The following is a 14,597-nucleotide window of genomic DNA, read 5'->3' as shown; positions in this document are numbered from 1 at the left end:
TCCGGTTCGTGGTGTGGGTGGCTAAAACATTCACTGACCCCACCCGCCGCAGCCGCCTCGTACACACAAAAACACACACCTCCCACTGCCTACACCGACTGACAGGAGCTCGAGCTTTTTCTTTGGTTCCTTTATCCTCTGGGAGGCATCAGCAGACCAATATGTTGACTGCATGCTGAGTGCCAGGGAGAGACGGGAGTATGATTCTAGGTTGGGTCAGAGGCTCCCAGTGGATGAAGACTGAGGACCGACTAGTCATGTGACTCTTTTTTAAGTCTGTGTGCAGATATGGAGTGAAGCAGTGGGCTGGAAGGGTTTGCAGTAGATGGATCTCATAAAACCTCTTTAGCTGTGTGTTTAGGATTGATGATAGAAACTAGAGATTTTGCTGTATCATACATATTAAAATTTCCCTTTTTAATGCAGCACATCTGCTGACGATGTTGCATCATTTTGAGTTAGATTTAGGGGATTTTGGATTAAGTTCAGGCGTTTATTTGACTGGATGAGCCAAAAACAGACATTCCCATCTGGTTATTCTCAAGAGAATTTCCAGAAAATTTACTTTTTATTAACAGGCTTAAAATCAAGGAGTCGAACCTATACTACAGTTTGTTTACTTTGTGTTTTTTGTCTCTTATTTTGTAGCCATAAGTGAGTAGTTGATGTTAGTTGTTTTTTGTGTACGCTTTAATACAATTAGTAGTGAAAAGACAGTGAGATGAACTCTAACACAAAAGATACAACAGCGTCAGTCATTCCTTCATACACACCGACTGTATTAGTATTGTGATCAGGGGAGGAATTAACTAGGTACATCTTCTCAAATTACTGTATAACTGTATTACTTGTACAATCATAATTGGATTCTGAGTACAATTTGAATTAACATCTAAACCTTTGATCTGCATTTTTGTAGCCAATAAAGATATCCAATCACAGAACAATAAAAAACCCTAATGAAAAACATATAACTAGAGAGAGAAGCTTTAAAACAATACGAGATCACAACTGTTTTAATGATGTGTGTACATTCTGTGTAATCTCTATCTGATCTGAAGATCTCTATAATGATTTGCTCTGTTTGACAAACTGTGATGTCGCACGTTGTTTTGACTCGGTGTGTGTGTGAGGTGAGATTCTCAACGCTGCTGCTGCTGTTGTGTCCTCAGAGAGCAGAAGGATCCTCTGTACCTGCGGGATAAACTCTCACAGAAACATTCCAAGGAGCAGTTTGAGGCGGCGCAGAAAATAGAGCAGGAGTACAGCCGTTTCTTCACAGGTTGGTGGAAATGACTTGTTTTTCTGTGATGTACAGAAGATGGCGTGGATACACAAATCACAGTAATAATTATGGTTATTTTAAGACATCATTGCTCTGTTAACGTACTGAATGAGGCCCTTATTGTGTTATTGCACGGCTGAACATTTAAAAGGTCAGTTCACCTAAATTATAAAAAACATATCCCTTACCTTATGTTGGTTTAATCTGCTGGATTTTTTAAGATCAGCTTTCTCTGCCTCAGTGCAGTGGAGGCTTTTAGTGAACAATGTATTGAGTGAATTACATTTCAGAAAATAAAGCAGCAGAGCTCCACTTATCCAGATTAATCCAGGGATGTCACCGTGGACTGTCCTCAATGTAGTCTGTTGATAATTCTACCGTAAGTAAATGTGAGGATCAGACAAAAGATTCAATGTATGATTTTGATTTATTGTGGTCACTTAAATTCCTGTCTCTGATGCTTCACCTGCCCATGAAACAAAGACTTTTTCACCGATATGTCAACACCTGGCCTCGTTTCAGTCTAGTTGAGTTCTTCAAATGTAATTTAAAGAAAACTTTCACCATAAATAATGGAAGGATGACGAATATCTCCACTGTGCTGGGCTGGCAGCGGAAATCTCAAAGCCTAAAATCTAATACAACCTAAAAGATCAGTCGTAAGTTGTATTTTAGGTGAACTGGACCTTTTTAAGGCAGAATATGTTGCATATCAAGGGTCCTTTCTGCCAAATAGTAAAATAAAGTAGGGGACTCATCTAGACTACCCAGTTACAGAAGTCTTGGTAACAAGTGTAATATGTAGATATGGTCTAGTTTATCCAATGTGAGTCTGGAGGTCGTCTGAGGTTTTTAGAGCACAATATCTTCAGTTAAAGTTTTGGTATCTGGAGCAGCAGCCAGTCCGAGACACCCAACTGTCAGGCTGATTAATGACTCTATAAAGGGAGGCGATTTATGTGGAAGGGCTTTTGGAAATGAACACATACCGCCACTGATCCCTTCTAACAGAAAAGAGGTGGCCGGCCAACTTCTGCACACGAGCCCCGACGATGAGAACTGTAATTATGAGCAGTCATCAATCTGAGTGTCTGGTGGCAGAGTTCATGAATGGATTTACAATCCTGTTTGTCCATGAGGGTATTTATAGCTCTGAAATACTGAGATGATTGACAGAAAGCAGAATGAAGAAGTTGCACTGGCTTCTGGGAACTTGTGCAGATTAATCTACGACTACTTTTCTGATAATAGATCAATTGTAAGTCACTGTTTCAAGCAAAACGCCAAATATTATCTCCTTAAAGCCTGAATCCGAAAAGCAGGATACTTCGTTTCTTCTCTTGTGTGTTAGAAGCATTACATTTATAATTTGTGAACTGTGTTAATAACGACTATAACAATAACTAACATCAGCAATGACAACAATAACTAACAACCACACCCATAACAGCAATAGCAAGAACTACAACAACTATAGCAATAAAAAAACAGTAACATCCACAACGACAACAACAACTTTATGTAAGTAGTATTTATGTTGCCTATATATGCATAAAACACAGTTTATAAGTTTGAAAATTAAATGTCTGGTCTTTATCTTATATTATATTGAATAAAGGTCAGAAAGATTTGCAAATCATTTGTTATTTTACAACACCAGGGTTGCATTGTGAAACGGAGAAAAGGTGTAGCAAAGTTTTAGGGTCCTACTGACAGCCGCATCACCCATGCCCCACTGTCACCATAGCAACATTAATATATCTACACAGCATCACAACTTTTTTTCAATCTGGGTCATAGATCTATGTTCTCAGTCACTTCCTGCTTTTCTTTGTCTCATAAAATAGTGAAGTCAGTGTATTTGGGTTTCAGACTGTTGGTCGGATAGACGAGCCCTGTCTAAAATAAATTATGTTGGACATCTTTCGGTATTTGTCACATTTTAAGTATTTGATAATTAAAGAACTCCAATAATTTGCAAAAAAAAAAAAAGTCTGTTTACAGGTCTTGTGGAGTAAAGAAATGCAAATTTGAGAAAAGAGATACAAAGCCTTCAGAGGGATCTGTGAGGATTATGGTAAAATGCCTCAACACTTGAGTCAAGTGACATAGCTTGATGTCACTTGCATTGTGGGTAATGTAGGCACCGGGTTCTGACAAGGAAGAATGCTTTTAATAAAAAAAAGATGAAGTCTCTGGTTCTGTTGCATCATTTTGATCCTTTTCAAATCATCCTTCTTGTGTCTCTATCTTTTTTGAATGCTTTTCACACTTCAAAAATAATTTGTATTTTGCAGCTCTGAGATTCTTGTTGCAGCCAGATCTGACATAAATATTGAACATTCCTCTTGTAAATATTCCTCCCACACCCTCACTGTGTTGCAGGCGTCGTCCAGGCCGGCAGCGTCTCCTACATTTGCACTCAGATCATGACCATCGTGGAGCAGGAGCAGAGTAAAGTACTGTGGATTCCAGATGGAGCACCATAGAAACGTCTCCTCTCAGCACTCGTCAAGAAGATTTTTTTTTATTATTATTATTATTACGGGACACAGAATCGGTACATCTAACAGACATCATGGTTAACTCAACTGCTTCCTCACAAATAGCAATATCAGCACTGATGATGATCATGTAATATTCCCACTGCAATAGTAATGTACTGTACTACAGATAGATTTGTTTACACTAGTATTTAATACTTGAATGTTTTATTTCCCCTCATATCTAGTAGCACTCCTTTAATCCCACTCTGTCCCTCAAACATGTCGGACCACATCGATGCAAGCTGAAGACTTTATTCTTGAAGTGAAGATATAGTGGACCACCGTGTTCCCTTCTCTATATTTATACTTATTTTTCCTGCCATTTAATTTATCTAATCAAATCAAAGATGTTGGTTATGAACCTTTTGTTATACAAATGTAGTTGACTAGTTAATAGGAAGGATGATATTTTCCAATTAATGTTCTTATTTATAGAGCGGTCGGTGCAAATTTGCTTCCAACCATCACATTATGTTGCAGTCTTGTGTTTTTAAAAAAAATTTCTGTTGACATCATTTCACTGCTCAAAAAAAATTTGTGCCAAGCTGAAAAATATTTGCTAATCACTATTCATTCTTTACGGAAGCCCGGAGATACAAATTATTAATTCAAATCCATTTTTCCAATCTATTTTTTATTTATTTTTTTATCTCTCCTGACATTATGACTTATAAACAAGGATAATATTTTAAGTTCATATTTTTTTTTTTCAAATCTGTGTAACAGGCCAGAAAAAGGTTTTACCCAGATAATATTTTAAGTTCCCTATTCTTTTTCTTATTTTTCTTCAATTATTATTTTTTTTTTTTTCAAATCTGTGAAGCAAGTGAAAACATTTTTTTTTCCAAGATAATATTTTAAGGTTCATTTTTCTAAGTAACTTTTCATATGTGCCGTTGATGGGGAAAGAAAAAAGTTTGGGCTGATACAAAGAAATTGTGACATTTTTTCCTCAATTCTTTTATTTTTAAATTAATTTAAAATTTTAAAACACTTCCTGTCAAAGCATTTTATTTTTGTTTGGTTTTTTTAAGTCATAAACACCGGAGAGAAAACCGGTTAGATTCGTCTTAAAAACGTGGACCATCAGGATTTCCTTTCTCCTTTGCCTCTCTGGGCTTCTGTAGTTTATGGATTTATTAACACTCCATCTTCCAGTACGAATCAACTGCAGGTGTGTTTGTCTCAGCGCAGTTTGTCCCAGTTTGTGTTCTACTGGTTTTGCCAATACTTGTTTGTCTCTGTTAAGACTTTTAAGAAGGGATATTTCATTTCTGATTCTGTCAACTTAACACTTCAGCACACACACACACACACACACACACACACACACACACACACACACACACACACACACACACCTCTTGGATTTTTCAGTAGATCACGTTGTCAACATTTCACGCTCGAGTTGGATGAAACACTTTAGGTCAGGTTTTCTCCTAATGAAGGTTAATATTTCTATAAAATATTAAAAAACAGATTCTGTTACTTGAATGAAGGCTGTCTGTGTTTTCCATTGAACCATAGATTGACTCGTGCTTGTCTGATAGAAAGCTGTGCCTCAATGATCAATGCACTTTTCCTCCACCAGGGGGCGGAGCTACCATCCACTGAAGGTGAGAAACGAGATGTCTTTATCTCTTTTCATACTTCATCATAGCTGCTTATTCCAGAAAGGAAACCTAGTTATTGTCTTGTTGACAACTTCCCAGTAAATGTATAATATCAGACAGTTTAGATTCCAATCAGATGGACAGCGATAATGTTGTAAGAGCTAAAATATGCTGGAGATGTTGCTGCTGTTGAGTATTAAGTTCACATTTTAAGAGGATTTGGGTTTTTTAAACCCTGAACACACACAGACGTTATGAAAACGTTAATTTTCTTTTATAATCTCCAAAAATAGATGTCTACATGTGTTTTCTTTTATAACCAGCTGCCTTTAATGCATCTCCCGTAATTTAGCTATATAACACCCCAAACTCTAACCTGTAATAAAACATAAAACCGAGTCTGAAGTTGGGTTTTTATCGGATGTTCTTTGTTATAAGACAAAAACGTGTCTCGACAGAAGCGATAGTTTCGAAGTAAGACATGCGTAACCACAAAGTTAGAGTCATCAAAAATTGACGAGGCGCTCACTATAAATAACCAGACATCCAGATAAGCATCGACGTCTGCCATCGATGGCTCCTCCCCCGCTACCTGTAAATCTGCGGTGCCATCTCCCGACGAACGGATGTGACAGGCGGCCGCCGGAGCCCGGGGAGCGACAGCAACTGAATCCCCGCTTCTTTGAAAGAAACCGACATATTTTCTGTCGACAAACGACGTCTGCTCGAAGGATATCGGTAAACTGCGAGCGTTTCTCTTTTTTTTTTCTTCTTTTTTTTTCTTTTGTCGTTACGCGGGGAGCGCATTCAACAGTGCGCGCTGCGGAGCCGCTGCGAGCTGCGCTGCTGCTCAACAAGGTGGAGCAGTGAGTGGATCCATCGACTGTCGGCCGCAAGCTCCTCCGGTGTGTCCAAATTAACACTTTTATCGCTTTAACCGTCGGGGCTGTCGGGAAATTGTGAGGTTTTTTTTGGAGGAGGACAAAAAAAAAATAAAATGTGATTTTTACGCACGATTCAAAAAGGATGACGCGCGAGTCCAGCCATGAACGCGCACCGAGAGGCGCACGACTGATGTGATCTCCTGATTTCAAAGGAAGTTTTTTTTTTTAAATATATATTTATTTGTGCGCGTGTCTCGCTGTTCCACTCAACTTTTCACACCGCTCGGAGGAGCCAGATGAGAAGGCAGAGAGGAGCGGGAGGTGGTTGACTTAAACATGGCTGAGCCGCTGGGGCGTCAGGGGGCGCTGGCTGGAGCTCCCCAAAGCGCCTGAACCTCTCCCCCCCACCCCGGTCGAGTTTTTTTTTTTTTTTTTTTTTCTGATTGTTGTGGGCGGGGGCTGGGCAAGTGACCAGAAAGCGATAATGTCGAAAAACCGGGATAAATTCAACCCGGACCCGTCCATCCACATATCCAAGATGAGCGTGATCATCCCGTTCTCGCCAGATGTGCCCTGTGACAGCAACGGCCAGCGGATGTGGTGGGCTTTCCTCGCCTCGTCCATGGTCACTTTCTTTGGGGGTCTCTTCATCATCCTCCTGTGGAGAACTCTCAAGTACCTGTGGACTGTGTGCTGCCACTGTAACGCCAAGAAGAAGGTGAGTGCGCTCATCTCATAGAGCAACCACACCTCAGTGAGATGACTTATTCATCACAGGAGGGAGAGAGAGAGGGAGAGAGGTGTGTGTGTGTGTGTGTGTGTGTGTTGGGGGGAGAGGTGGGGGGTTTTATATTACAGCCAAACAGTGCGTGACAACAATGTGTCCAGTTTGATTTATGAAATGAGGCTCCCTAATTAAATCTGTGTGAGGGCCCCCCCATCACCGTGAATAATTCACTCTGCTGCCGCTGCACAGACTCAGAGATGCCATTAGACTGAAGCAGCTTCACTCTGGCCGGATGATGGGCAGGTGTTTAACTTGGAAGCGCGGCTGACACCTGTTGGTCGGACCATTAGGGCCGATTCTGAAAGTGAGCCAATATACAAGCAGGTTAAAGTGTTTTGTTTTCCCCCCACAACTATTTGTGCATTCTCTTTTGGCTGGATTTTAAATAAATGCACCCAAGCAGGAGTTTAATAGGTCTGTGTCTTACTCCATCTTTTCTGCTTCTTAAAGGGGCACTTTCACAGAAGAAATCCAAACTCAGAACTTTTTACAATATGAGATAATAGCACATTTTTTTTTTCCTAATCTGAATAAACAAGCTGTTCTTGGATGAGACTAAGGTCCCCAGAACACTGTCTGAAGCTAGAAAAGGTGGCAGGGTCCGCCACACATAAACAAACAGTGTGAGATTGTGTTGTTCTTTGAGTTCTCAGTTTGTTTATTTAGGCATGAAAATGAAGAGAGTTTGATTATTTAGTTTGTTTGAGGCATAAAGAAATCTGTCAGTTCCTTCCCCCAAAACTATGCAGTGCCCCTTTTAAGAAGCCCTTCTTTGAAGCAACTTTTTGTTAACTACAGAGTGACAAAACTAAACTTCACCACAAAAGGTGTGTAGTCACGTCGATAAGTGTCCATTCTGAATCTCTGAAACCGATTCGATCGGCATTTCCTGAAGTTTCGATACACCAAGTCGACACACACGGGCCTGATCTGCAGAGAAAAATCAAGTGTTTCTAAAAATAAAAAGTAAAAAAACATCCTGATATTACATCTTCACTACAGTGATTCTGCTGTTCTCTGCTGCCAGCCAAGAACAGAGAAGCTGCACCTCAGTGTCACGTGTCAAACATTTAATGGACTCAATGTGAATGTTTCCCTGTGGTATCAAAACAGTGGTGTCCGTTATTGATATTGTATCAACGTTAGACATTGCAGTATCCAGACTTCTGCCTCCAGGCCACAAGAGACGGTGGGAAAAAAAACATAGCTATGAATATTTAGCTGAAACTTCTTTCTCCGGCAGAATCAGTCCTGGTGACGCAGGTCTACAGTTAACAAGACCATGATCATTGTACATTTATTAGTCCATTATTTTTTTGATCTGCCTGTTTAGTTGGTTGATACTCGATATCGGGGTTGATCGCGATACCGAAATTAGGAAGAGAAAAAGTCCGATATTATATCTGTATAAAATAACGATATAAATTCTGGAGACTGTTTATAATAAATATAGTTTTGTACACTTTCCTTCACAGTTATGGTTACCGACTTTTGCGCTACATCCCTACGCTTGTATTTTGAGGGTTGTTTATTTGCTAGATAAGAGACAAAACATCAGTAAACAAAGTTAAAGACAGATTCGACTGCAGGCATTTTCAAATCTTGGTGAGATGTTACCATAATATTGTTATCGTGACTGCAACTATTGAAGTTATTATCATTGTCTGTTTTCGATTGGTTTGGTCTATTGAAATGTCAGAAATTCAGAAAAAATGTTATTGGTGTTTTTCTACAAGCCTGAGACGATGTCCTCACATTTAAGAGGTTGGAATCAGAGAATCGTGACTTTAGTTTTCTTGAAAGATTTGGAATAATTGATTATCATAAGAGCCGGCGGTTAACTGAATAGTTGACAGCTAATCGATTAATCGTCGCAGCTATTCGGCGACCATGTGCTGAGGATTTATCTGAGTAAGAGAGGTCATTTCTGGAAAGAGATGTTGAATCTTTTAAATATATTTTTGAATGCCGTTACCCTCACAAACATTTGAGACTTGAATGAACCCACAGTTCAGATTTTAAGAAGCAGAAATGATTAGAAACTTTCCAGCTTTTCAAAGAAAAGAAAAATCTTTCTGAATGCCGTTACCCTCACAAACATTTGAGACTTGAATGAACCCACAGTTCAGATTTTAAGAAGCAGAAATGATTAGAAACTTTCCAGCTTTTCAAAGGTTAGAAGAGTGGGATTCTTGGTTTAAGGCCCAGTGTTACTTGTGCAACTTTTTCCTCGTGCAGTCCCCACTGATGTATGTTCCCGTCAACACGGCCTGAGGTCGTCATTACTTGCAGCTTGAAGCCCCGTCCGCTTGACACGTTTCCAAAAGTTAGGAATAGTTTTGGCCGTCCAGGACAAACAGTCAGCTGCTGCCACATGGATTGTCCAGGCCGACATTCCCTTCCCCGGCGGTGTGCATCTGCAGTGCCTGTGTGGAGGTTAACACTCATGCCGCGGTGTAATCCCCAGAAATCATTTTCATAACAGTAAAGGCAGACTGCCACTAGATTTTCCGCCTCGCAATTGTTACGACACCATCTGCCCCCGAGGCCCCGGCCGCCGGCAGTCCTGCTGAGGGAAACCAAAAAAATCAGGCTCAGTTTGGCTGCGTCTGATAAGTTGGCAACCTTCCTCACACGCTAAAGGACAAAGATGGAGTCCGCTGATAGAGATGGAGTATATGTGCGTTCATCTCTGAGACGGGCAGGAAGAAAGGCTGCATGCAGAACGAGGCCGACCTTTTTCTTTTTTAATGTAGACGTCTGTATCGTCTTAGTGCTTTGGTTGAAGCCAGTGGCGGACTTGGGATGTTTGAGGGGCCGGGGCGAAAGGGCACCAGCAGGAAGAAAGTCCTGATAGATGTATAGTGAAGAGAGGGCGCTTCATCGCGTTGTCGCTGCTGTAACGGCACGTTTTTTGGCCGCCCCACAGTCAGGATGTTAATTGGAGGAATGTGTTTGTCCGTGCTTTGAAAGAAACCCCTGTTTTTAGCCACTCTGACTTTTTTGTTGGTCCCTAAATAAGGATGGCTTTGTCACTAGTTTTAATAGTGGTCATACTGTGTAATTACATCGTCACGTAGAGGGCACTTTGTTCACATTTTCTCCTCTGGAAAGACACCCAAGAGGGCACTTTAGCAGCGAACATGGGGGCACCAGGCAAGGCAATTGCACCCTGCACCCCACGTGAGTCCACCTGTGGTTGAAATTTCAAACAACTAGGGCCGCAACTGACGATTCTCTCATTAGCAATTCTTAAAAATACAAAATAAACGACCAATAAATGTCCTCAGATCTCAGCAATTCAAAACTTAAAGATATTCAGGTGACAATCACGGCTGCACGACGTTGTTAAACATTCATTAGTCGAAATGATCATTTTTTGGTTGAACAGTGAAAAAACCTATTAAACATTAGATGTGACATATGTTGGGGTTTGAACCAAACAGAAAGGTTTTCTCACATGTGGAGAACAAGATTTGTGGGCCAGGACGACTGTGCAGCACCTTAGTTATTCATTTTAATCCTGCGTTGTAATACATTTTGTCTTTATCAGACATCGCAGGTTCTCGGGATTCGTGTATTATATTTTGATTAACGGTGCAGCCCTAGTAATATAGTGATATAGTGACATAAAGCAGAGAGAAGCAGCAGATCTTCACATTCGAGAAGCAGAAAACCAGCAAATGTTTGTAATATTTTTGCTTGATAAATCACCGAAGGCACAAAAAAACCTCCCTCAGCTTGCATCCTGGTTTTTATTTATAGATGTTCAGGAATGCAACAGAAATACATCTGTGAAAATAAGCTCAGGATGAGGTTGTTCCTTGGTCCAACACTGTTCATGTGCGAATGCAAGGGCGCAGTCGGATCTGTGTGTTTCTCTCTCCACAGTTTTTTTTTTTGCCAAGTGAAGCCGCTCGGCTCCACCAACCTGTTGTGCTACTCGGTGGGAGTCAGTCACAGACGGGGTCATCCTTTCACTTTCAATCTCTCCCCCTCCCCATCACCGCCTTTTGCTCTCCTGGCGTTCATTTTCCTTGGACTCCTGCCCCGTCTTCTTCTCACCCTTCCTCTCTATCGTCATCCACGAACCCACCTTCCTCCAGAAAGTGTCAGAAATGCAGTGTCAGGCGCATACGCTATGTGCCATATGAATCAGTGTTTTTGTTGCTAAGCAACTAGCAAAGCAAAAAAGAAGAAGAAAAAAAAAAAAAAGGATTTCATTATAAGAGTAAATCTCTTTCGGTTATGCAGTTGTCTCGGGCTGTGAGATGTGGCAGGTTGTGTTGGAGGAACACCTCCCCACCCCCTCCCCGTCTGTGCATGTCATTAGCAGCCCAAACATGGCGCATTGTTCATAGATGGGAGCTGATAATCCGTTTCCTCCTCCTTCTGATTTTTCAGCTTGTTTTTCCCCCCCGTCCTGCGGGGCGTTCGCTGCCCCGCTCTCCTCTGTTCTGACAGCTCGCTGACACCGAGCCTCCATCTCCGCCGCTCTGCCTTCCCAGTAGTCTGATGGTAATCGATGGAACTCGTCGTTTGTGGGGTTTTTTGATGAATGACGGCTATTATCTGTCTGGGAGGAAGAGGAGACACGGTGTTCGCTGTAAATGGCAGTGCACTGTGGATGGGAGGATGACGAGCTGTGGCAGATTATCAGTCATTTTCCAGCCCCACAGTTCATTGAAGGATTGTGTGTGTCTGTTACACTACACATCCAACAGTGGACTTCCTGCTCAGCAGCAGATGTGACATTGGTCACTGTGTGGTGTTCTGAAAGCAGCCTGTGTTCACCCTTGTATTTTCAGCCTCTCTGACATTTCCTCTGACAAAGTGGTTATGAATTTGTAAATCCCTCGAATAATAAATTCTAAAGACTTCCGTGACTCCCTGACTTCTCACGAGGGGCCATCGGCAGGTCAGCATTTCAATCTGTTCAACTTTTGGTGCGTTCCCGGTGCATTTGCTCGGGAAAACATGCGCGCTCACTGCAACCGGGCGTTTGAACGGCAAGTCCGCCAACTTCACCGCCAACTACAGCGACCGATTTAACAGCTGAGGGCACTCAAAGGAGGAGTGGGAGTGAAAATGACAACTACGAGTTGTGTTTACTGCACGTTTCAAAAACAAACGCTATATGAAGTCAAAAATCGATGAAAGCAATTGTTTACTACGTGCGTCGCCATACTTCTATGATGTCATCTGGGGAAATCAGGCTACATGGATTCTGCTCCGACTTGGAATTCCAACTTGGATGGCCCATCCGTTTTCCCGAGAGAAACATTTGTGTTAAGTTCCAATCAGCAAATGGTAGCATGCTAGCAGACACTGAACGCACAATTTTTTCTATTTTACTTAACAAACTGCAGATGCCTTTACAAAGTATGTCTTTGCGAGAGCAGCGCCATGAGTTATACAAAAGAAAAACGCTTGGACGATGAGAAAGTTGAAACATTGAAAACATTTATTTTTTAAAATAGGTGATTTGGAAGCCCGAGCTGTCGTTTGTCTGAGCTTGCTAGCTGGAAAAGCACGCTAACCCCTGGTCAGACATCTTGGTATTTTGACACGCTGCATCAGACATATTTTGTAGTGGAATATACTAAATATTTTCTCGGCATACTAAATTTATGGCAGTTATGGCAGCATGAAACACAGAGTAAGATGTTAGACATTGTAAACGTTAGCATGCCGATGTTAGCGTTTAGCTCGCAGCACTGCGTTGACCACTGTAAGCAAAGAGCGCCATTTCTTTTGAATATATTTAATATTTTCTCTTAAAATGCATCATGTATCATATGACTGTACTGATGAGTATTCATTTTTCATGTTTATATTGTTATATTGTTGTTTTTGCGCTTGTGTTTGGTCGCACAATCTCTACGTGGAGTCTAAAAAGGCAGCTCAGTCACCTGCATTCTCGTTCCGTCGGTGACTCAGCGTCCTCAGATGTGTCAGGTGCAGGGATCGGGTGGGGGGAGGGTGAGGTTGGGGTGACTGGAGGATTCAGATGGATGAATCGCTCTCATGGTGCTTTTAAGTGCCGTCTGAAATTTTGTAATTATGAGACGAGTGCTCGTGATCGAACAGCGGTAATTGCGGAGTCGGAAAGTTGGAATAGCTGAGTGGCACTTTGCTGTTGTCTCCTCTCCTTGCTACATGCACACGCACACGCTCGCACACACATACACACACACAATGGCAACAAGTCAAGCAGAGTGAATATTAAAGCTGCGCAACATCAACTACACTAGCTATCATCAATTATTCTCACAATTCCTAAACACAAGCTGAACACGTACACGAGCTGGCTTATTTTTATTCTAGCAGTGGCCAGTGCTTGAACACATCGCACCCAGCATGAACTTAGAAGAAGCACTCGAAGGCAACATCATTTATTCAACACCTTGACCCTCAGTCCATTTTTTTTAGAAAGATCTCTGCAAGTCAACTCGTCAGTCCTCTTTGTAAAGAGCTCACATATATTCCGGGTGATGTCCTTTTTAATTAGCCGTGTAATTAGTCAGTCAAGTATTAGCGACTCGCATTGCATAATAAAAGCAGCATGCTGCAGCTCGGCCGTCAAGGCACCATCTGTGATCCAACAGGTCTCAGATTAACACAAATGTTAAACATCTCGACTGTGCCAGAGCCTGCTGCTTTGAGTCGGTCGGAGACAAAAGATTCACAGGATGATCGTCCACTTTTAGAGATAATGTGGATATAACGTTCATATTATGCCTTATTTTTTTTTTCTAACATAAAAACACTTTTGCAAAAATGTTTTAATTAAAAATGTTAAATTCAAACTTAAATAAAATGAGCGACAATCAACCAGTGATAGATGAAATCAAGTACATCTAGTAAAGAGTTTTTCAATTTTATGCTACTTTATACTTCAACTGCATTATTTTTCGAGGCAATGTTGTACTTTTTACTCTGCTACATTTTTTTGAGAACTTTAGTTACCAGTTACTTTGCAGATTACATGCTGCATCAGCTAAAGCAGCACATTTACGATTAATTTATTTTATCTGCAGTTGGATTAAAGATGCACTGATTCTGATAATCAGAAAAATACTGAATATCCCATTTGATGATTGGCCGGTATCAGTGTAAACATACATGTAAATGTATGTTTAATTTACTTTTAAACATACTTTTGATTACTTTTTACAACACTGCAATCAACACTAAAAGAAGTATTGACTCGCTAGTTACATTTAGAAGTATTGTGTTGTTGCATTAATTTGTTTGATAACAAACAACAAACAATAACTTGTTTTCACGACATCTATCATAATCTTTTTTAGGTAATTTCATCGTGTTTATATGTGAGGATTTTCTAAATAAAGATGCAATATGTATAATATTGAATTCATACTCGAAGCAAATGGGGGGCAGCATATCACTAGAGTAACTATCTGCTGCTAACTGTAGCCGTTGTCGGCTAGTTAGCTCAGTCAGCTAGGTTAGCTGTGA

At 40.9% G+C, this 14,597-nt stretch overlaps 2 protein-coding genes across 23 annotated transcripts in view; both read left to right on the top strand.

The window, feature by feature from the left end:
- The window catches only part of LOC115571561 (disks large homolog 5-like), a 37,115-nt gene extending 31,790 nt beyond the window's left edge, over positions 1–5,325 (top strand). For all 3 annotated transcript variants that reach the window (XM_030401009.1, XM_030401008.1, XM_030401010.1), the window contains 2 exons: positions 1,173–1,282; positions 3,671–5,325. In XM_030401009.1, the coding sequence (XP_030256869.1) occupies positions 1,173–1,282; positions 3,671–3,774 (214 nt within the window). In that variant the 3' untranslated portion in view covers positions 3,775–5,325. The remainder of the gene's footprint in view (positions 1–1,172; positions 1,283–3,670) is intronic.
- Positions 5,326–6,018: 693 nt separating this feature from the next.
- LOC115571000 (calcium-activated potassium channel subunit alpha-1) overlaps positions 6,019–14,597 on the top strand; it is a 97,051-nt gene continuing 88,472 nt past the window's right edge. For 11 of the 20 annotated variants that reach the window (XM_030399956.1, XM_030399960.1, XM_030399961.1 and 8 more), the window contains exon 1: positions 6,020–7,046. In XM_030399956.1, the coding sequence (XP_030255816.1) occupies positions 6,813–7,046 (234 nt within the window). In that variant the 5' untranslated portion in view covers positions 6,020–6,812. Of the gene's footprint in view, positions 7,047–14,597 lie in introns of all 20 variants that reach the window. The other 9 variants (XR_003981859.1, XM_030399944.1, XM_030399949.1 and 6 more) reach the window with 3 other exon arrangements.

Source organism: Sparus aurata, chromosome 20, assembly GCF_900880675.1.
Source record: "Sparus aurata chromosome 20, fSpaAur1.1, whole genome shotgun sequence".
In the NCBI taxonomy this organism is placed as follows: domain Eukaryota; kingdom Metazoa; phylum Chordata; class Actinopteri; order Spariformes; family Sparidae; genus Sparus; species Sparus aurata.
Note: the sequence above shows the minus strand (reverse complement) of the source record. Positions and strands in the feature narration are given on the sequence as shown.